The sequence below is a fragment of the Salvelinus alpinus genome, chromosome 4, assembly GCF_045679555.1.
Source record: "Salvelinus alpinus chromosome 4, SLU_Salpinus.1, whole genome shotgun sequence".
In the NCBI taxonomy this organism is placed as follows: domain Eukaryota; kingdom Metazoa; phylum Chordata; class Actinopteri; order Salmoniformes; family Salmonidae; genus Salvelinus; species Salvelinus alpinus.
In genome coordinates, this window is record NC_092089.1 from 40,124,488 (window position 1) to 40,146,975 (window position 22,488).

Sequence of the window (22,488 nt, forward strand, 5' to 3'; positions counted from 1 at the left end):
AGCGCGTGCTTGGCTCTGCCCTTCTTCTTGCCCACTATGATCCTGCCCACTATGACTATTATGTTCCCATTGGAAATGACAAGCTATGGTCTATCTTGGTTATATTAAAGTCTTTGGTGGGCCCTTCTTTGAGCACGCACACGTCTGTGCCCGGTTGGTTAACTTTGCTAGCTCATTGATGGACCATAGTAGAAGAAAATGACAGATTACGCTGAGGAGCAGCGAAACGAGCTGGAAGCTATAGAGTCAATTTACCCGGACTCGTTTACAGGTTAGTTTCCTACGAGTCTGTCTCGGTTGGTTTCCAAGCTGGCAAACGCTAGCTAGCCAGCTGGCTAACTCAGGTTAGCAGTGTGGTGCCAATTTATCTGGCTAGCTAGTTAGCAAGCCAACAACCCACACTATCGAGGAGAAATTGTTTTAGCTAACGATCACATAATGAAACGCCCTCGATCACCACACACTCAAAGTTAGTCAGTGCCACTGCCCTGTTTAGCTAGCTTAACAAACTCAACTGCACTTACAGTGCCATACAGTTAGTCAGGCTCTCCAGCAGGTGAGTTGATCATAGTCAACGTCTTCCACTTTTCAATAACGAAATTATTTTAGAGCAACGGGATCCACTTTCTGTCAAACTTTTTGATTTTCATTCATTTGCATAACAATGATGTGACTGCTCTGCTGACTTTCATATTTGCTTTGGCGATCCTGTAGTGCTATCAGAGGTGCCCACCAGCTTCACCATCACTGTGACATCGGACGCAGGGGAAAACGATGAAAGTAAGCAATAACCTAACCTATCACCAGGCTAGGGTTTTACTACATTTGTTGTTTGTTTATTTGTTAACCTAATGCCTCTGTGTTATTGTAGCGATTGAAGTGACTCTACAGTTCACCTATGTGGAGAAGTATCCCGATGAGGTGCCGCTGTGGGAGATATACTCCCAGGAGAACCTGGAGGATTCAGACGCAGAGGGCATCCTCACCTTACTGCAGCAGCAGGTATGTTACACGCATGTGCACACACTCACTCATAGGGCTGTTACGGTGACCGAGTCATGATGGCAGTCAAATTCCATGTGACAGTTTAGTCACTGTAATTAGGCTTCTCCAAGCTCTGATGCTGCTCATGGTCATTAGTAGCCTACCAAACTTGCTAACTGCCTGGTACTCCGCACTCTATTGTCCCTCAAATCACTGACATCAATGTAATTGGAAATCAAATCAAACACTTCATGAGCTTATGTTGCGCAAAATTTCTATAGGCTTTGCAATTGCGTGAGAAAACTTAGTAATGGCATCTAGTAAATAGAGGAGGATCCCATCAGCTTTCTATAGGCTAGGCCTACTATATTTATTTCTCAATGTTAATAATATTAAGCACATTGCTTCTCTTTAAAACAGGAGTATAGCCTACCTGGCTGGCATGAAAATGAACCACAGGAATAGCGTCTTTCCATTCTCTATTTAAGTGCAAAGATGACATGTATTTTTTTTCCCGCTGCCCCTATTTCGAGACCGGTGCATAATGGTCCATTTCAAAACAAATTTCACAGATATTATTTACTATATGTAAATGTAACGGATGTGAAATGGCTAGCTAGTTAGCGGGTACGCGCTAGTAGCGTTTCAATCAGTTACGTCACTTGCTCTGAAACCTAGATGTAGTGTTGCCCCTTGCTCTGCAAGGGCCGTGGCCTTTGTGGAGCGATGGGTAACGATGCTTCGTGGGCGACCGTTGATGTGTGCAGAAGGTCCCTGGTTCGCGCCCGTGTCGGGGCGAGGGGACGGTTTAAAGTTATACTGTTACATTGGTGCCGTGACCCGGATCACTGGTTGCTGCGGAAAAAGGAGGAGGTTGAAAGGGGGGTGAGTGTAACGGATGTGAAATGGCTAGCTAGTTAGCGGGTACGCGCTAGTAGCGTTTCAATCAGTTACGTCACTTGCTCTGAAACCTAGATGTAGTGTTGCCCCTTGCTCTGCAAGGGCCGTGGCCTTTGTGGAGCGATGGGTAACGATGCTTCGTGGGCGACCGTTGATGTGTGCAGAAGGTCCCTGGTTCGCGCCCGTGTCGGGGCGAGGGGACGGTTTAAAGTTATACTGTTACATAAAGACTAATTTTTATCAATAATATTGTGATGGGTGACAATATTAGCCTATCACTTGTGAATGATATATTATCACTTGTGACTGATGTGGTAAGATGGCGCTGAAGAGGATGGCTGTCGTTTTACATGCCGTAACCAATTGTGCTATTTAGTTCATTTTTTTGTGTTTTGTAACTTTTATTTTTCAACTTATTTTGTACATAATGTTGCTGCTACCATCTCTTATGACTGAAAATAACTTCTGGACATGAGAACTGGGATTACTCACCATTAATTGGAAGAAGATTTTTCCTTTAACGAGTCCGACGAGAAAGATACACTGCTCTCCCGGGAACAGGCCCAGATCCCTGTCATTTGAGTGAGGAAAAGAGAACGCAGATCGGGCTGCCTTTTAAGAATCCGAGCGAGTAAACTCCCACTGCCATCAATTATACTTGCTAACATGCAATCATTGGAAAATAAAATTGATGACTTACGATTGTCCTACCAATGGGACATTAAGAACTGTAATAACTTATGTTTCACTCGTGGCTGAACGACGACACGGGTAATATAGAGCTGGAGGGAGTTTCAATGCACCGGCAGAACAGAGAAGCTACGTCTGGTAAGACGAGGGGTGTGTCTTTTTGTCAATTATTGTCATATTTACCAGCATGTCACATGTGCAACCAGAGGGAAAAAAACTCTAGACCACCTTTACTCCACACACAGAGATGCATACAAAGCTCTCCCCCACCCTCCATTTGGCAAATCTGACCATAATTCTATCCTCCTGATTCCTGCTTACAAGCAAAAACTAATGCAGGAAGTAGCACAATACGGAAGTGGTCAGATGATGCGGATGCTACGCTACAGGACTGTTTTTCACAGACTGGAATATGTTCCGGGATTCATCCAATGGCATTGAGGAGTATACCACCTCAGTCAACAGCTTCATCAATAAGTGCATCGACGACGGTGTCCCCACAGTGACCGTATGTACAGTTGAAGTCGGAAGTTTACATACACCTTAGCCAAATACATTTAAAATCAGTTTTTCACAATTCCTGACATTCAATCCTAGTACAAATTCCCTGTTTTAGGTCAGTTAGGATCACCACTTTATTTTAAGAATGTGAAATGTCAGAATAATAATAGAGAGAATAATTTATTTCAGCTTTTACTTATTTCATCACATTCCCAGTGGGTCAGAAGTTTACATACACTCAATTAGTATTTGGTAGCATTGCCTTTGAATTATTTTACTTCGGTCAAACGTTTCGGGTAGCCTTCCACAAGCTTCCGACAATAAGTTGGGGGAATTTTGGCCCATTCCTCCTGACAGAGCTGGTGTAACTGAGTCAGGCCTCCTTGCTAGCACACACTTTTTCAGTTCTGGACACAACTTTTCTATAGGATTGAGGTCAGGGCTTTGTGATGACCACTCACAATACCTTGACTTTGTTGTCCTTAAGCCATTTTGCCACAATTTTGGAAGTATGCTTGGAGTCATTGTCCATTTGGAAGACCCATTTGCGACCAATCTTTAACTTCCTGACTGATGTCTTAAGATGTTGCTTCAATATATCCACATAATTTTCTTTCCTCATGATGCCATCCATTTTGTGAAGTGCACCAGTCCCTCCTGCAGCAAAGCAACCCCACAACATGATGCTGCCACCCCTGTGCTTCACGGTTGGGAGGGTGTTTTTTGGCTTGCAAGCCTCCCCCTTTTTCCTCCAAACATAGAGATGGTCATTATGGCCAAACAGTTCTATTTTTGTTTCATCAGACCAGAGGACATTTCTCCAAAAAGTTTGAAATTTGTCCCCATGTGCAGTTCCAAAACGTAGTCTGGCTTTTTTATGGCGGTTTTGGAACAGTTGCTTCTTCCTTGCTGAGCGGCCTTGCAGGTTATGTCGATATAGGACTAGTTTTACTGTGGATATAGATACTTTTGTATCTCTTTCCTCCAGCATCTTCACAAGGTCCTTTGCTGTTGTTCTGGGATTGATTTGCACTTTTCGCACCAAAGTACGTTCATCTCTAGGAGACAGAACGCGTCTCCTTCCTGAGCGGTATGACGGCTGCATGGTCCCATGGTGTTTATACTTGCGTACTATTGTTTGTACAGGTGAACGTGGTACCTTCAGGCATTTGGAAATTGCTCCCAAGGATGAACCAGACCTGTGGAGGCCGCAGAAGACATGGATATTTTTTAGAGGCATTATGGCCACACAAAGGGGATGCAGCTGGGAAATTCGAGGCATTATCAAGTGCTTGTCAAATTGTGAAAGAGACTGATGAAGTGTTTACAGCCTGTACAAAAAACAAAGCAGAGCTCATGCCTTTCATACAACTTTTTTCAAATAATCTTTAGTCGCATCATGCGGCCTTAGAATGTATTAGAAAATGTAAACATATAGCCCAACATTTGTATCACAACTAAAGTTACATAAATAACTCTAAATTAAGCATGTATGAGTACCTGTTTCTTTGTTAACCACTCATCACAGAATAGCCGCATGTGCGCACTTGCTCAAATCATTTGGAGAAAATACCCTTTCTATTTTATTCAGCTTTGTTTAATTGTATTCTTCATACTATAAAATAATGCCACGGAATTCTAAGCAAATGCTAAATGAACTACAGCCATATGGCATAGCCAGATCAGGGCCCAACATGGGGACAATGCAGAATATGCTATTCTGTTCTTCTGAAATAGACTACATTTTCTTCATATCATGTTTCTTTAGACCGGTCTAAAATAAATAATGGATTTATTGTGATGGTGTAGGCTATATATTACATGGATTTATTAGACTTTTTCCAAATGTAGATGTTCCAAGGGTCTGCATCAGTGGCTTGTAGGCTATGCGTGGAAGACGGGAGATGCTAAATGTGTTTGTTAATTAACGGTCAATTACCGTGAGACCGGCAGTTATTTGCTTTACAATCACTGGCTAACAGCCCTACTCAGTCACTCTCTCTGTCTGGTCCACCATTCTCGCCTTACTGCAGCTCTGTATGTTTGTTTGTCCGTCAGTCTCTCTCCGCCTGTCTATTCAGCCTTACTCGGCAATGAGAACGCTTACATCTGTGTTTATTTTTCTAGGCTGAGGAAAACCTTGGAATGGTGATGATATTCACCCTAGTTACAGCAGTTCAGGACAAACTGAACGAATTAGTCGACGAGATAAAAAACAGAAGAGAGGAAGAGAAGAGGCGAAAAGAGGAGGCGGCGGAGGAGGCTGAGAAGGTGCTCTTCCAAGGAACAGTGGTCACCATCGAGAACTTCCTGTCATGGAAAGCCAAGTTTGAGCTGGAGATGGCTGAGTTGAGGAGGAAACGGCAGAAAGAGGAGGAACAACAGCAGGTTGGGAAGATTAAACTAACAGGTATGTGTCTACCCCCCCAAATCTCTCTTCATCCCCAGCCAAGAGCCATCTGGATTAGGTTTGAATGGCGGGAACCTGGTTACTGAGATTTACTGTGATTTACAGCCCAAAATCACTCCCTTTTTCCAGGATGAATAACTGCGAGACACTGATAAATATATTCAATTATTTATACGAACAGCTTGGCTTGAAATGGAACTGTAAAATTATATGCGATGTCTAAATCTGGCTTCTCTATGGCCTCTGTATGATAAATCATCAGTGCTCAGGGTGGGGACAGACAGCCCATCTCAGTATGGAGTACAGTTCACAATGCATGTAGACCTATCATTTCATCATGGTAACTTTTCTTCTAGTGATAGGTACGCCTACATTTGCTGCAGCATAGTCTATGCTCCAATAATATAAAGACCAAATATGTCTAATTTACCCATCTGCATCTGGCTTTTTTTATTTCAGGCTCGAATATCATTGCTTTAAATCAGTGCACTTTGTCAGTTTCTCTCTCTCCATCAATTCCATTCAAATTGCATCCAAAATAGATAATCCTGTTCTAGATGTCCTAGCCTACCTCTTTCAGGTAATAAATTCAATGCAGTATTAGGCCTTATATTTAGCTAATTAATGATAGGTTATGCATGATCTTCTAACTTATAGCCTCTGTCTCTTGCGCAATACGCACGCATCGGTGTGCCGCTGGCCTCTCTCTTTTCCCATGCAGGAAAAGCTAGACTAGAATAGCTTGCTTGACATGATTTTTCGTAGCATTTCTTATACCAATAGACTATTCAAAGAGACGCAAGCTCGTGTTTACTGAAAGTTGAATACAGCAGCCAATAAAACTCACGGGTAGTTTGAAATAATAGTCAATGTGCGATGCCTGTAGGCTATAGCAGTTATTTGTTCAGACCCTTAACCATTCAATCTTCGTGAAGTGAAAGCCTTCTACATCTAATTCTAGTCCTGTATTATTCAAGGATGTCTTTAGAATGATGAAGATAATGCCAACTTTTTTAAACTGTTGAAAGTGAGGAAGGAATGAATCAACAAGAGGTAGGCTAATAACATTTGGGGAAATATTATGAAAGGTGTATATATGCGTCAGCCTACTAATTATACAAACAGACCTTATTATATTTCGATCAAATTCGCTAGCCTATACTTGTAACTTTTACTGAGCAGCACATGCGGCCTACAATGTATTTTAATGTATGGCTCATCAGGCTCAGGTAGCATCAGGCTTGAATTTTCAATCAAATCCAGACAGGTCTATTTATATGCAATTGAATGGCACTTCCAGTTTTGGCGGGAAATACCTGGTTACCGGGAGAGAGATTATTTATTCACAGGATGGAACATTTGCAAAATACCTGGAAAATCTTCAACCCTAATCTGGATGCTACATCTCCGCCATCATGTACAGTCAAAACATGAACCCAAGTGCTTCAAGTTTCTGCATTTCTTTTATTTAACCAGGAGAAGTCCATTGAGTCTCTTTTAACAGGGAGACCTGGCCAAGAAAGCAGCAGTAGTCAATACAACATTACATAATGTAAAACATACAATCAGCACAACACGATCCGGCCTACCGGAAACATTTACACTCCTCCCTGAACATAGTTAATTACATGCCTCTAGTGCACAGTAGGAAAAGTTAGTCCTAACTTGGTAATGGCCCTGGGGACTTTAAGTAGCAACCACCTTGAAGACCATGTCTGGTAACTGCTAGTGGTGAAGGAGAGCAGACTACAGAGGTAGAGGGAGTTTGCCCAGAAGGACTTTATATGAACACATACCAATGTAGCTGTCAGTGCATGGAAAGCCAGGTCCAGCCCACCATTTGAGACGAGGTTCTCAATGGTTGGTGAGCGTCTTGGCATTTGTACATGATTAACACTTTACACTTTTTTTCTCTACCAGGAAAAAAGCTATTTGAGACCGATCACAATCTTGACACATCAGATATACAGTTCCTGGAAGATTGTAAGTATAGCGGAGTCATACAACTGTAGTGTGTGTATGTTTGTGCGGGTTTGTCTGAGTATGTCTGAGGTAAGAGAAGTATGGTGATTAGCGAGGGGATCTGTAAAAGGTTGTACAATAACTTTGCTCTTCCCTCCCGTTCAGCTGGAAACAGTGTTGAAGTGGACGAGTCCCTCTTCCAGGACCTTGAGGAACTCGACCTGGATGAAGACGACCCTGACTTTGACCCTCTGGCACTGGGCAGTGATGAGGACTGAACTAGGAAGAAGAGAAAGATGCCATGGGCATGTTCCAGGCAGACCTGTTTTCAAATACTATTTATATTCTTTAAAATACTTTGAGCATTTGCTCTAGCCTGCCTGGGGTGCCAGATGAGTGGGGATTGCAGTGTTGCAACTATTTTATTGGTTCCATTGTGCCTGGCAAGCTCAATCAAGCCCAGAAGAAAGCATTTGAAATTATTTCAAATAGTATTTGAAACAAGGTCCGGTCCCAGATCATCTTTATTGCAGTCACGTTGTGCTGCACAGATTCAGATCCCCCAACGCCTGGAGAAGTGTTTTGCATCTCAGGAACGACATCAATGTGATATAGAATTCTTCTGAGATGCGCAGCACGACTGTAATATTTACGACTTTGAACGCAACCGATACTAACAGGAAGGGATCATCACAGGAAGGGGAGTCACAGTATCTGACCAAGCACAGAGAAGAAAGACAACCAATAACACCCACATTTATGTTCTAAACATGAACTATAACTCCAGTTGACTGTAAACACAGAATCACCTCAAGGCATTTATACACCCTTGTCAATGAATTGATTTATACCCTGATGCCATTAAAGATGCACTATGCAGAAATCTCTTCACCATTTCCTGGTCACAAAAATTCTAGTTTGCTTAATTTCAGTTTGACAAAACAAGTATAGTGTAGAGAATCATTGTACCATCTAAATCGCTGTGAAATGTCTTTTCCATAAACAAAAATCTTGTATTGTCAGCTGTTTGAAGCTGGTGTACAAAACCAAAAGTTAAAGATACTTAAACAGGTAGCATAGAAATAGCTCACATAGAACAGATCTACTGCTTCTTAGACTTGCTTTCAATGAGAATGAAAGATCTATAACTCGCATTTGTGAATTTTGTGTTAAGTACTTTTCTTGGATGTGGACTTTACATTGCCATCTAGATAATCTGAATGTGGAAAAATAGGGAATAAGTGCTTGCCGGCTTGGAATTCACAAGACAGTTGTAGAAACTCTGACTGGCCCACAGAGGGCAGCAGCACATTTTGTTACAGAACATAACCTTCAAAAGACACTGGTTGAATTCACTGTTTCCTTATTCAATCACCATATAGCTAAAATGAGTCAAGACAATTGCTTTTTTTAAATATAGTTCAATTCTTTCAACTTTATGAATACATTTTTTATACACGTTCAAAACTGACAAACATTGTGGGTACAGCACATGAGAAGTTACTGTACACTTGCAAAACAGTTTTTCCCTCTGTAAAATAGAAACCTTAATATACAATTTGGATTGATGGCTACTACACTGAAACAAAATATAAATGCAACATGCAACAATTTCAAAGATTTTACTGAGTTACAGTTCATATAAGGAAATCAGTCAATTGAAATAAATTCATTAGGCCCTAATCTATGGATTTGCATGACTGGGAATACAGATAAGCATCTGTTGGTCACAAGACACCTTCAAAAGAAAAGGTAAGGGCGTGGATCAGACAACCAGTCAGTATCTGGTATGACCATTTGCCTCAGAGAGCAACATCTTCGCATAGTTGATCAGGCTGTTGATTGTGGCCTTCGGAATGTTGTCCCACTTTTCAATGGCTGTGTGAAGTTGCTGGATTTTGGCAGGAACTGGAACACGCTGTCATATGTTGATCATGAGCATCCCAAACATGCTCAACAGGTGACATGTCTGGTGAGTATGCAGGCCATGGAAGAACTGGGACATTTTCAACTTCCAGGAATGTGAAAATCCTTGCAACATGGGGCTGTGTATTATCATGCTGAAACATGAGGTGATGGCGGCGGATGAATGGCACGACAATAGACCTCAGGATCTTGTAATGGTATCTCTGTGCATTCAAATTGCCATCGATAAAATTGTTGTCCGTAGTTTGCCTGCCCATACCATAACCCCACCGTGGGGCACTCTGTTCACAACGCTGACATCGGCAAACCACTCAACGCCATACATGCTGTCTGCCCGGTACAGTTGAAACTGGGATTAATTTGTGAAGAGCACACTTCTCCAGCATGTCAGTGGCCATCAAAGATGAGCATTTGCCAACAGAAGTTGGTTATGACGCCAAACTGCAGTCAGGTCAAGAAACTGGTTGGGACAACGAGCACACAGATGAGCTTCCCCGAGATGATTTCTGACAGTTTGTGCAGAAATTCTTTGGTTGTGTAAACACAGTTTTATCAGGTGGCTGGTCTCAGAAGATCCCGCAGGTGAAGAAGCCGGATGTGGAGATCCTGGGCTGGCGTGGTTACACGTGGTGTGCGGTTGTGAGGTCAGTTGGACGTACTGCCAAATTCTCTAAAACGGAGGTGGCTTATGGTAGAGAAATTAACATTCAACAGCTCTGGTGAACATTCCTGCAGTCAGCATGCCAATTGCACACTCCCTCAACTTGAGACAGGTGGATAGATTATCTTGGCAAATGAAAAATGCTCACCAACAGGTATGTAAACACATTTGTGCACAAAATTTGAGAGAAATAAGCTTTTTGTGTGTATGGAAAATTTATGGGATCTTTTATTTCAACTCATGAAACATTTTTGTTCAGTATAGCTTATAACTAGCTTATTAAGTTATCTAGGGTAACTTGTAACTAAGGCAGTGTTTTTTCTGCATCAATAATGGGCTTAGGTGGTGGACGTGGCAGGGGCATGAATTTTAGAGGCCCTCGTCTTTGCCGTTTTAAAGCAAATTCCCTGCGATTCTACATATTCTGCCATGGAGCCGAGAAACATTTTCCGTTTAAAAGCAATTCTATGCATTTTGCGATGGCTAATTCTGTGTTCTTTTGCTCAAACATGAAATCTGTAGTGCTAAATTAATTGTTTGGGGGATTTTTCAATTGTCCCTGACTGTCTAGCTTTTATTTAGGTGACTGTTAGTTTTCAAAGGTTCTATTATGTAAGGGATAAATGCCCACGTTCTGTACATCATAAACAAGTATTCAACAATGCTGTGGTATAAAAAAAAGACATTTAGTTATTTAAGTTTACAGTGAAAGCGTTTTTCCATCCTGAATTTTTTCTTTTTACACTGTTTGGACTTAGGTGACCCGGAAAAATGCTTAGGGGGCCCGCCCAAGGATTTAAAAAATCCCTGCAAGACGTGACTAGGATGTCATTACGTGGCACTATTGACGTCATTGATGTCCCACGCAAAGGAGAGGGGCAGGTCCCTCATCTTCTCCTGGAAGACACTGTCAAATCTCTCACTCTGTGCAACAGTGAAATGGTTCCTCCAGTCCCCAATGGTCCCTGTCAGAGTGTGGATGGAAATCAGTCAATAATGTAAAAGAGTATTAAAGGGCAATTCCACCACTTTTCAACATGTTCATTATCTCCAGCACAATAGCAGTGTACATATTGGTTCCTCCAGTCCCCAATGGTCCCTGTCAGAGTGTGGATGGAAATCAGTCAATAATGTAAAAGAGTATTAAAGGGCAATTCCACCACTTTTCAACATGTTCATTATCTCCAGCACAATAGCAGTGTACATATGTGAAAATGGCACATTTCTACGTTTCGTATATAAACATCTAAGGTTAAAGTTCTACCCGATAACATCAAACACTACGAGATTCGCGGTGACGTGCGGAGCAAGAAAATAACCTCCCTCTGGCTAGACACTTGATGTAAATCACAGTTTTTCTTACTTTTAATCCTACCCTGTGATGTCACAGATTACAAATAGAATAGGACCGTAGCTTTTTAACTCGTCGTTTTCACATATGTAGACACTGGTATGATTCTAGAGATCATGAATATGAGATTGAAAAGTGGCGGAATTGCCCTATACGATAAAAAATCATAAATGTAATTGTTCTTTAGGTTTGCACAAATTATAATCCAGATGGTTGTATATCTATCGGAACATTGGTTCAGTGTAAATGTGTGGGGGCCTGGTGTTACAAGTATAGTACTGTAAGCCCTTTGTGGTTTGATTTTTGGCTTGAATAAGGCTGAAATAATATGCAGCTTGTGCAATCCTCATACTAAAGTGTATTGATAAGGAGACAGGTGACCATTCTGTTATCACATATTATGATTTAGAAGGTGTGACGTGCATACCTTTCCTCATAAACGTGCCCTTGTTGTGGTCAAGCAGGGAGTCGGGCACTGTCTTGTAGTTAGCCTGCGGGTTCTGTTTCATGGTTCTAAAGGTGCTGTGTTCCACCACACTGGCCATCTGCTCCTCTGTCAAATCCTTCCCTAGAAACCTGCACATCCTGTCCACCATGGAGCGCAGGTCCTGCAACACACACACCGTTCATGCTTTGAGACTCATGTAAACTCACAAGCCAACTCGGAGTACAGGACAGGACGGACAAGTAGATGGACAGGTAGGTTTTGCCACTGTTGGTACCTTGATCATCTCTTCATATGTGATGTACAGGAAGTTCATGTTGTCTCTATTAGCGTACCACGTCTTGATGTGCTCAAACCAACAGTTCCCAAAAACTGCAACACACACAGCAAAGACTCAAATGGATACTTCATACCCAGCCTACCACCATGAAAGCACAGTTGAACCTAAGGATACTACAGATGAAAGTGTTAAGAAGGCTTTCGACATCATTCATTTCAAAATAATCACAATTAACTGACTTAACTGTAAGCGTAAAGCATTGTTGGCTAGTGCCAACTCCCCATAGAAAAAAATACTTGGCTTTGCACATCATGTACGAAATTCATAGTCCTTAACAGGACCAATGGCACACATTCTACTCACCTTTCCCTTCCATGAATTTCTCAAAGAAATCATTGAAGTCCTTCGGCGTCTCCAGCATGGCTGCATATTTGTGGAAGTGGTAATAGGACACGAGAACATCCTTAGGGTTTCTGGCCACATAGATCACCTTAGGGAAGCAAGGTCATACTGCATATTAATAGATTGACTATAAAAAACGATCCATCAATATCAGTAGCAATACTTTAATAAAAGTAATCCTGAAGGTAATGACAAATAGTGATAATAGACTTTGGGTAACACTTAAAGCCTGCAGGTATTATGCATTCTAAGACTTATAATAAGCATGTATACCGACCATTTAGAGTATTTTGATACACAGCGATATATAAAATATTAAAAGCCTTATAAGGCATTATAAAGGCTCATACATAACAAGTAATAAAGCATTATACCTGCAGGCTAACACCAATACCAAAGTGCTAATTATGCTAAGTGCTAATACCACAGAATAATACCCAAGTGATACCAAAATGATCCTTGCATTCCACTGACCTTTCCCCTCTTTTGTCTGATGGCGAGAGGCATGAACTTGTACTGCAGGTGGGTGACCCGTAGCCTGGGGGAAGGGGTAGCGTTAAACTCCTTCTCACTGCCAATCAGCTCGATCCATGGGACGCGCTGCGCGTTGAGATGCTCTGTGTTTGGAGTGACGTCACCTTTGGCTTCTATCAGAGTCAGAATCTGCTGCATCCAGATCGTCCCTGTCAATCACAGCAGAGTGGACACTACAGGTCACCCAGAGGTAATTTCAATTCAATTTAAACTTCAATTGTCCATGCAGGGACAATGTGGCATTTCAGTCCTACCATACAATGTACAATACTGGATAGCTTGGCCCTTTCACCTCACTACACTACCTTTGATTTGATAACACCCACACACTGTTTAACTGACAATGCAGGGGTTATTTTTAATGGGGGAAAATGTAGTGAACTTTTGTTTCTCAGGGATTCTACACTAAAAAGTATGTGGACACCTGCTCGTCGAACATCTCAATCCAAAAAGGGCATTCATTTGGAGTTGGTCCCCCCTTTGCCGCTATAACAGCCTCCACTCTTCTGGGAAGACTTTCCACTTGATGTTGGAACATTGCTGCGGGGACTTGCATTCATTCAGCCACAAGAGCCTTAGTGAGGTTGGGCACTGATGTTTGCCAATTAGGCCAATTCATCCCAAAAGTGTTCGTTGGGGTTGAGGTCAGGGTTCTGTGAAGGCCAGTCAAGTTCTTCCACACCGATCTCGTCAAACCATTTCTGTATGGACCTTGCTTTGTGCACGGGGCATTGTCATGCTGAAACAGGAAAGGACCTTCCCCAAACTGTTGCCACAAAGTTGGAAGCATAGAATCGTTTACAGTGTTATTGTACGCTGTAGGGTTAAGATTTCCTTCCACTGGAACTAAGGAGCTTGGCCCGAACCATGAAAAACAGCCCAATACCATTATTCCTCTTCCACCAAACTTTACAGTTGGCACTATGTATTGGGTCAGGTAGCGGTCTCCTGGGATCCGCCAAACCCAGATTCGTACGTCGGACTGCCAGATGGTGAAGTGTGATTCATAACTCCAGAGAACGTGTTTCCACTAATCCAGAGTCCAATGGCGGCAAGCTTTACACCACTCCAGCCGACACTTGGTATTGCACACAAGTCTAAGATCACCATGCGCAACTACTCGGCCATGCAAACCCATTTCATGTCGCTCCCGACGAACAGTTTGTGCTGATGTTGCTTCGAGAAGCAGTTTGGACGTCGGTAGTGAGCGTTGCAACCGAGGACAGACGATTTTTATGCGCTACGTGCTTCAGCACTCGGCAGTCCCATTCTGTGAGCTTGTGTGGCCTACTACTTCGCAGCTGAGCCGTTGTTGCTCCTAGACGTTTCCACTTCACAATAACAGCACTTACAGTTGACCGGGGAAACTCTAGCATGGCAGAAATTTGACGAACTGACTTGTTGGAAAGATGGCATCCTATGATGGTGCCACGTTGAAAGTCACTGAGCTCCTCAGTAAGGCCATTCTACTGCCAATGTTTGTCTATGACGGTTGCATGGCTGTGTGCTCGGTTTTATACACCTGTCAGCAACTGGTGAGGCAGAAATAGCCAAATCCACTAATTTGAAGGGGTGTCCACATACTTTGTATATAGTGTATTTGAATGTGGACATTGTCCTGCCTACCGTCACTGTGCTACTCCTGCTCTGATACGGTGCTTATGGGACATCGGTCTGTTACAGTTTAATCTAGCCTGGTTTAAACCATTGTTTTCAGCCAAGGGGAGAACAGGGCATGCAGCATTCCACCTAATGTAAGGATGCGGGCAAGGTTCTGTGCAGGGAGATAAGCGAAAATACCAGTTTTGTTGGCTTAAAACAACTAGGACATTTCTTTCACTTATCTGGGCTGCTGGACTGACACAGGTAAAGAAAAGAGCCCATTAACAGATAAGCAAAGTAAACTCACTGAACGAGATCTACTCAGTTGAGTTGAAGCTGTGTAAGAGGACCTTATAGGAAGAGATAAAAAGAGGTTTGCATGCATGTTTTAAAAGCGGTAAACAACTGGGTATTCTAGGTAAGTACATCCATGCTGTCTACAGTACTCACCTGACTTGGGATAAGTGACGGCGAATATGTCTGAGTCTCGGATCTCCCAGTTCTGGATCTGGTCGACCTCGTCGGGAGAGTGGACCCCATTGATCAGGTTGAAGTTCCGGTGAGGAACCAGCATATAGTCCAGAACCTGGGGATCAGTGGAATCCAAATGATCTGAGAAGACAAGACATAGTCAAAGGCCCACTCATTCAAGCAATCTGGATCTATGTATGTAAGCATTAACACACAAAAGGGAATAACCATACACCTCCAGCTGTGTGAGAAGGCACGGGGCCAAAGTCTTACTCATCTAGAGTTGAAACGCTGTGCTTGATTAGACAAAAATCTGAAATAAACACCCAAAATCCCAGTAAATAAGGTTGTTATTCCAAACAAATGTTTATATAGCTATCAGATCACAGGGAGCCAGGAGGAAGCCAAGTGGAAATGTTTAAAGGGGCAATCTGGGATTGGACAACCACTGGTAAACAGCTGAGGGTTGGGGCTGGAAAAATGTAAACATAAACAGAGTCATGGATGCAAGGACTGACCATTAATGATATCAAAATGATAGTTATGAAACCATATAGGGTTTGTTAAGAATAACATTGTTTACAAACAAGATTCTATTTTGGGTTCTGGTGGGGTAAAACAGTTGACCTAAACTCATGAGGCATTTACAAGTGTAACGACCGTCCATTACGGAGTCCATTACACCACGCTGCTTGGTCCTTTGGTGGTGGGTAGTTCTGTAACGACCGTCTGAAGAAGAGGGAGTGGACCAAAGCGCAGCGTGGTAAGTGTTCATGCTTTCTTTATTAAAACTGAACACCAAATAACAAAAACAACAAAGAGACGAACAAAACCGAAACAGTTCTGTCTGGTGCAGACACAAAACAGAAAACAACTACCCACAAAACACAGTTTGGAAAAGGCTACCTAAGTATGGTTCTCAATCAGAGACAACGATAGACAGCTGCCTCTGATTGAGAACCACACCCGGCCAAACACATAGGAATAGACAACATAGAACAAAAACATAGAATGCCCACCCCAACTCACGCCCTGACCAACCAAAATAGAGACATAAAAAGGATCTAAGGTCAGGGCGTGACAATACACCCCCCCCCCCCCAAAGGTGCGGACTCCGGACGCAAAACCTAAACCTATAGGGGAGGGTCTGGGTGGGCATCTATCCGCGGTGGCGGCTCTGGTGCGGGACGTGGACCCCGCTCCACCTTAAGCTTGGCCCACTTGTGGCGCCTCTGGAGCGGTGACCCTCGCCGCCGACCCCGGACTGGGGACCCTCGCAGCGGGCCCCGGACAGGAGGGAGACTCTGGCGACCCCGGACAGGAGGGAGACTCTGGCGGCTCCGGACAGGAGGGAGACTCTGGCGGCTCCGGACAGGAGGGAGACTCTGGCGGCTCCGGACTGGGGATCGTCGCTGGAGTGGAGAGACACACTGGAGGCTTCGTGCCATGGATCATCACTGGAGGCTTCGTGCCATGGATCATCACTGGAGGCTTCGTGCCATGGATCATCACTTGAGTGCAGAGACACACAGGAGGCCTGGCTCTGGGAGAAGGCACAGGACTCACCAGGCTGGGGAGACATGCAGGAGGGTTAGGGCTTAGCACAGGCACAGGACTCACCAGGCTGGGGAGACATGCAGGAGGCCTCTTCCTTGGCCGAGGCACCGGATACACTGGGCCGTGGAGGCGCACTGGCGGTCTCGAGCGCAGAGCTAGCACAACTCGTCCTGGATGGATCCCCCCTGTAGCCCGGCAAGTGCGGTGAGCTGGAACAGGCCGCACTGGGCTGTGCTGGCGAACCGGGGACACCGTGCGTAGGGCTGGTGCAGGATAACCCGGGCCGAGGAGACGCACTGAAGGCCAGATGCGCTGAGCCGGCACCATCCCTCCTGGCTCGATGCCCACTCTAGCCCGGCCGATGTGAGGAGCTGCGATTTAGCGCACCGGGCTATGAGTGCGCACTGGGGACACCTTGCGCGTCACCGCATAACACGGTGCCAGCCCAGTCAATCTCTCCCCACGGCAAACACGAGGAGTTGGCTCAGGTCTATGACCTGACCCCGCCAATCTCCCCGTGTGCCTCCCCCCCCAAAAAATTCTGCGGCTGCCTCTCGTGCACGCCTCCTCGAGCCAACTCCTCGTAGCGTCGCCGCTCCGCCTTAGCTGCCTCCAGCTCCTCTTTTGGATGGTGATACTCTCCCGTCTGTGCCCAGGGTCCCTTGCCGTCCAGGATTTCCTCCCATGTCCAGGAGTCCAATACACCACGCTGCTTGGTCCTTTAGTGGTGGGTAGTTCTGTAACGACCGTCTGAAGAAGAGGGAGTGGACCAAAGCGCAGCGTGGTAAGTGTTCATGCTTTCTTTATTAAAACTGAACACTAAATAACAAAAACAACAAAGAGACGAATGAAACCGAAACAGTTCTGTCTGGTGCAGACACAAAACAGAAAACAACTACCCACAAAACACAGTTTGGAAAAGGCTACCTAAGTATGGTTCTCAATCAGAGACAACGATAGACAGCTGCCTCTGATTGAGAACCACACCCGGCCAAACACATAGGAATAGACAACATTGAACAAAAACATAGAATGCCCACCCCAACTCACGCCCTGACCAACCAAAATAGAGACATAAAAAGGATCTAAGGTCAGGGCGTGACAACAAGTTGGAGCAATGGCTACATGCCATTAACTCCAAAGTCCTAAAATGTATGTAACAATCCCAGATTGCCCCTTTAACAAAAGGAGACATTTAATAACATTCAAGTACCTATAAACAAAGTCTGGGTACAAAAAAAAGTCTTCCAATGAAGGACTAGCAAATATTGCAGTAAAGATAAATGGTGGGTTTGCTGTGGAACAATGCAGTTCTAGCTGTAAATCATAGAGGGGCAGAGAGCATGTTGTTCTGTTCACAGGCTGGTCTGAATCACAGGGGCAAAAAGTTGCCTAGTTTGTGTCCATCAAGCTCAAGCATTGGTCACCATTCATGGTCCTATGTAATCCTTTCTATCTCTTATACAGTACTGCAAAAATGTTTACTTACAAATTGCATCAAACATGATTTAGACCTTGTTTATGTAAAAGTGTTTATAACTGTATTTCATGGTTGCAACTTGCTGAAAATTGTCCACAGTGTTCCTATCATCTAGTTTAAACAGTACTGCAAAAAAATGACTTACCTAGTGCATCAAACATGATTTAGACCTTGTTTATGGAAAAGTGTTTATAACTGTATTTCATGGTTGCAACTTGCTGAAAATTGTCCAGTGTTCCTATCATCTAGTTAAAGGGTGAGACAGATCTTGCATGCAACAGTGCATAATATATATGCCTGTGGACAGTAATGTACACTTCAGACATGCAAACATCTCACTGAGAGGTTCCAAATATGACAACAATAACAAAATTACGCACCTATGTATCACACAAAGAAAACAAAGTAATTACTTGTTTCTAACTATGCCACTCAGATTCTGGTTTAACATTCAATTAACATGATAAAATGGCAATACAAGGGTAGGCACTGTATTCTGCAATAGGCAATATAGCAACCTCTTTGAACTCCAACTATAACTCCACTCACTACACAGAGCGCACAGTATTCTCTACCTGTCTTTGTACGGGTGGAAGTTGTCATTGTATGCCAATGTGACAAAATCCACAGTCGGTGTAGGCTACTATGAAATCCCTGGCCCCAAGAAGTTTCTTGCAGTCAATCCACAACTATTCTTAAAAATACGGGTTTATGATGGATAGCGGGCAGAGCAAGTAAAATGTGCTCTGTGTCCAATGCGCACCCGAATATCACCTACTGTCCCAAAAGAAGACGCGCGGAAGACAAACACACGTTTCCGCTTGGTTTTTTATTCGTGTCGTGCTCGAGGAATACTGACCGCCTATACAATTTCGCGCACGCAGCAGTAGGGTTTGTTTTCTGCGCGGGCACACCTCAGATTGATTTGCGCTTTTTAAACACAGGTTACAGACTCCATGCAATGTGCCATATTTTACATCCCCCATGACCGACGAGAAACGGGAAAACGATTTTGATTAGGCTACATAGGAAATACGGTATTCTTAACTAGTTTGTTTTACTAAGAAAATTAATTGAGAAACGTTTTTGTGAGGCCAAATTCATTTTTGTTTTGTCAACATGTTGCGCACTCACGCACTCACGCACTCTCACACACACACTTTCCACCCTGTGCATCAGAGGTGGCACCACACGTACTAGAGTGGTGTGGTGAAAAATTATTCTGTGGCTGTAGTCTTTCCTGTTCTGGTAACCTAACCAGGTAAAACTCAGGACCTTATACGGTATGCCGTGATTAATCTGTTGTAAAAAGGTTTAAAATGGGCTATGATGGGACCAGAGTTTTTCTAATCAAGGTTTAAACAAACTAATGTCCTTGGGGAAGATGAAAACACTGTCAAACTGCAGCAACCTTGTAGTTTACATATTAATTATATTAGGACTAGGGTTGTTTACACAGACAGAGAAAGCAACATGATTGGACAAAGCTTTCTGTATGCGGGTTTGTTGCGTCATATTGTCCCGCCCTATGCAACTCTAGGCCTAATTAAAAATGTACTCAGTCTGTTAGCTATTGTGTTTAATGATTATTTCCAGTTAATCATTTTGGATTGAAAAAGCCTAGGTAGTATAGTCAGTCCAAGTTTGAATATAACCCAAATTTGATCCAATTCACATTTTCTCACAAACAAATTGGCTATCAATACACCGCTTCCTTCACCCTGGCAAGAGATAGGGCACATAGTAGTGATCAGACTGAAAAATTATATTGTTTCCATGCAATACAGCATGTCAGATCGCTAAAGTTTAAGTGTATAGGCTGATACATTTATGGAAGAGTTTTTGTTTGTGTCTGTCTGGTGTGATGTGTTATCAGGCTTGCTAAATAAATACCAGAGGAAAGTGGAGACTGCCTTAAACTTTGTGCATTGTGCCCAGCCCGCGTGACCTGCGATTTCTGTGAATCTGATTGGTTAAGGCATGCAAAGAGCCTGTAGCAGCGCTCCAGTGTGACTGAAAGAGATCTTGTCTTCGAGTTGCCAAATCATGAGGCAAATCGGTCTAAAATACAGCGCTTTCCCCCTCTTTTTAACGTTTTGCGTTGATATGGTGATTGAAAAGTGTTTTAGGGCAAATGTAATCTCTCCACGTTTTCTGGCCAGGCCCTGTCATGCATGGACCCTAATACTTCTGCTGGATTCATATTTTGTTAGAGATCAATAAAACATAAAAATACCTTTCACCAGTTTTTGAAATTTCTCTAATATGACAGTACTATATGTCCAATACGTACCTATACAATACATATCTATTCTCTGTAGAACTGATAAGGACATGCGTAGTCGCAATCCACATATCTGTCAGTTATCAGTGAGCTGTCACGTTGCTGAGGGGGCATGGACAGGAATCAGGACAGAGCCTTGGAGGAAAGAATGTACCAGAGAAGAGTTCCTCCAACCAACCCACAGACTGCGGTCCTAACAGTTCAATAGTAATTAGAACATTCCAGTCAGTGGCCTGGGAATAATCTGTTTTACAGAATGTCCTTTTCACCAGCAATTTAAAAAAAATCTGTACTATTCTCACAGTAGTGATCGTGTTGCCAGGTGACTTGCTAGGAGGGTGTGAGTGAGGGTGTGTGTCATCTGTGTTTGTGGGAGGGTATATGTGTGTGTGAGTAAATGTCAGTGTATGTGTGTGTATCTGTTCCACCGAAGCCGCACGTACCCAGAGGGCCCCGGCCCCCAGATACTGTAAGAAGATAAAAGCTGTGGTTGCGGAATGTTCCTCCTCAATTGGAACAGGACAGAAGGATAAAGCGTGACTCAACACTAAATCATCAGTGGTCTCTATGTCTCCCCATGTAACCTGACTCATGTTTGAGAAAGGGGAGAACTACTTGGTCTTGTTTTCTGATTTGACAATACATGAGGAGAGGCTGGTCTATTCCTACTTCTAGTGAAAGACAGTGTGGGGTAAAGATGCACCAGGCGTGTCTCTCCATGAATGCACTCTGTTAATGTTTGTGTGTGTGTATATATATAAACTCAGCAAAAAAAGAAATGTCCCCTCACTGTCAACTGTGTTTATTTTCAGCAAACTTAACATGTGTAAATATTTGTATGAACATAAGATTCAACAACAGACATAAACTGAACAAGTTCCACAGACATGACACAGACATGACTAACATAAATGGAATAATGTGTCCCTGAACAAAGGGGAGGGTCAAAATCAAAAGTAACAGTCAGTATCTGGTGTGGCCACCAGCTGCATTAAGTACTGCAGTGCATCTCCTCCTCATGGACTGCACCAGATTTGCCAGCTCATGCTGTGAGATGTCACCCCAGTCTTCCACCAAGGCACCTGCAAGTTCACGGACATTTCTGGGGGGAATGGCCCTAGCCCTCACTCTCCGATCCAGTTTTCATAACTGTGACCTTAATTGCCTACCGTCTGTAAGCTGTTAGTGTCTTAACGACCGTTCCACAGATGCATGTTCATTAATTGTTTATGGTTCATTGAACAAGCATGGGAAACCATGTTTAAACCCTTTACAATGAAGATCTGTGAAGTTATTTCGATTTTTACAAATTATCTTTGAAAGACAGGGTCCTGAAAAAGGGACATTTATTTTTTTGCTGAGTTTATTACATACATACATATACATAACTACCATTCAAAAGTTTGGGGTCACTTAGAAATGTCCTTGTTTTCCATAAAAACATACATGAAATGAGTTGCAAAATGAATAGGAAATATAGTCAAGACGTTGACAAGGTTATAAATAATGATTTTTAATTGAAATAACTGTGTCCTTCAAAATTTGCTTTCGTAAAAGAATCCTCCATTTGCAGCAATTACAGCCTTGCAGACCTTTGGCATTCTAGTTGTCAATTTGTTGAGGTCATCTGAAGAGAATTCACATCGGCTTAATGGGCACTTCTTTTTCATTTTACCTTTATTTAACTAGGCAAGTCAGTTAAGAACAAATTCTTATTTTCAATGACGGCCTAGGAACAGTGAGTTAATTGTCTTGTTCAGGGGCAGTGTCTGTGTTTTTACGTACCATATGGTCAAGCTGCTCCCACAACAGCTCAATAGGGTTGAGATCCGGTGACTGTGCTGGCCATTCCATTATAGACAGAACACCAGCTGACTGCTTTTTACCTAAATAATTATTGCATAGTTTGGAGCTGTGCTTTGGGTCATTGTCCTGTTGTAGGAGAAAATTGGCTCCAATTAAGCGCCGTCCACAGGGTATTGCATGGCGTTGCAAAATGGAGTGATAGCCTTCCTTCCTCAAGATCCCTTTTACCCTGTACAAATTTC

The 22,488-nt window shown here is 43.2% G+C and overlaps 2 protein-coding genes across 5 annotated transcripts; one reads left to right on the forward strand and one right to left on the reverse strand.

Annotated features, from left to right (window-relative positions):
* LOC139573514 (RWD domain-containing protein 1-like) lies at positions 1-8,330 on the forward strand. The gene is made up of 6 exons (XM_071397030.1): positions 1-271; positions 715-780; positions 872-1,002; positions 5,203-5,485; positions 7,406-7,468; positions 7,613-8,330. Exons 1-6 carry the CDS (start codon positions 199-201, stop codon positions 7,723-7,725), a joined length of 729 nt encoding a protein of 242 aa, XP_071253131.1. The 5' UTR covers positions 1-198; the 3' UTR covers positions 7,726-8,330.
* Positions 8,331-8,862: 532 nt separating this feature from the next.
* LOC139573513 (amine sulfotransferase-like) lies at positions 8,863-19,151 on the reverse strand. Of its 4 annotated transcripts, XM_071397028.1 has the most exons (8): positions 18,302-18,713; positions 16,740-17,426; positions 15,099-15,260; positions 12,987-13,195; positions 12,474-12,600; positions 12,108-12,202; positions 11,813-11,993; positions 8,863-10,999 (listed from the first exon to the last, which is right to left on the reverse strand). In XM_071397028.1, exons 2-8 carry the CDS (start codon positions 16,753-16,755, stop codon positions 10,866-10,868), a joined length of 924 nt encoding a protein of 307 aa, XP_071253129.1. In that variant the 5' UTR covers positions 16,756-17,426; positions 18,302-18,713; the 3' UTR covers positions 8,863-10,865. The 4 variants fall into 4 exon arrangements, with proteins under 4 accessions (XP_071253129.1, XP_071253126.1, XP_071253130.1 ...); XM_071397025.1 differs by lacking the exons at positions 16,740-17,426; positions 18,302-18,713 and adding an exon at positions 18,732-19,151; XM_071397029.1 differs by lacking the exon at positions 16,740-17,426.
* Between the last annotated feature and the right edge of the window lie 3,337 nt (positions 19,152-22,488).

Bases quoted from the DNA above. Each gene is read 5' to 3' on its own strand.
- LOC139573514 (XM_071397030.1), top strand. From the start codon at position 199: ATGACAGATTACGCTGAGGAGCAGCGAAACGAGCTGGAAGCTATAGAG. The intron at 781-871 runs GTAAGCAATAAC...GTGTTATTGTAG, and splicing joins CGCAGGGGAAAACGATGAAA to CGATTGAAGTGACTCTACAG. The intron at 5,486-7,405 runs GTATGTGTCTAC...TTTCTCTACCAG, and splicing joins TGGGAAGATTAAACTAACAG to GAAAAAAGCTATTTGAGACC.
- LOC139573513 (XM_071397025.1), bottom strand. From the start codon at position 18,759: ATGACAACTTCCACCCGTACAAAGACAG. The intron at 12,203-12,473 runs GTGAGTAGAATG...TGTGTGTTGCAG, and splicing joins GAAATTCATGGAAGGGAAAG to TTTTTGGGAACTGTTGGTTT. The intron at 11,000-11,812 runs GTATGCACGTCA...ACACTCTGACAG, and splicing joins GGGCACGTTTATGAGGAAAG to GGACCATTGGGGACTGGAGG.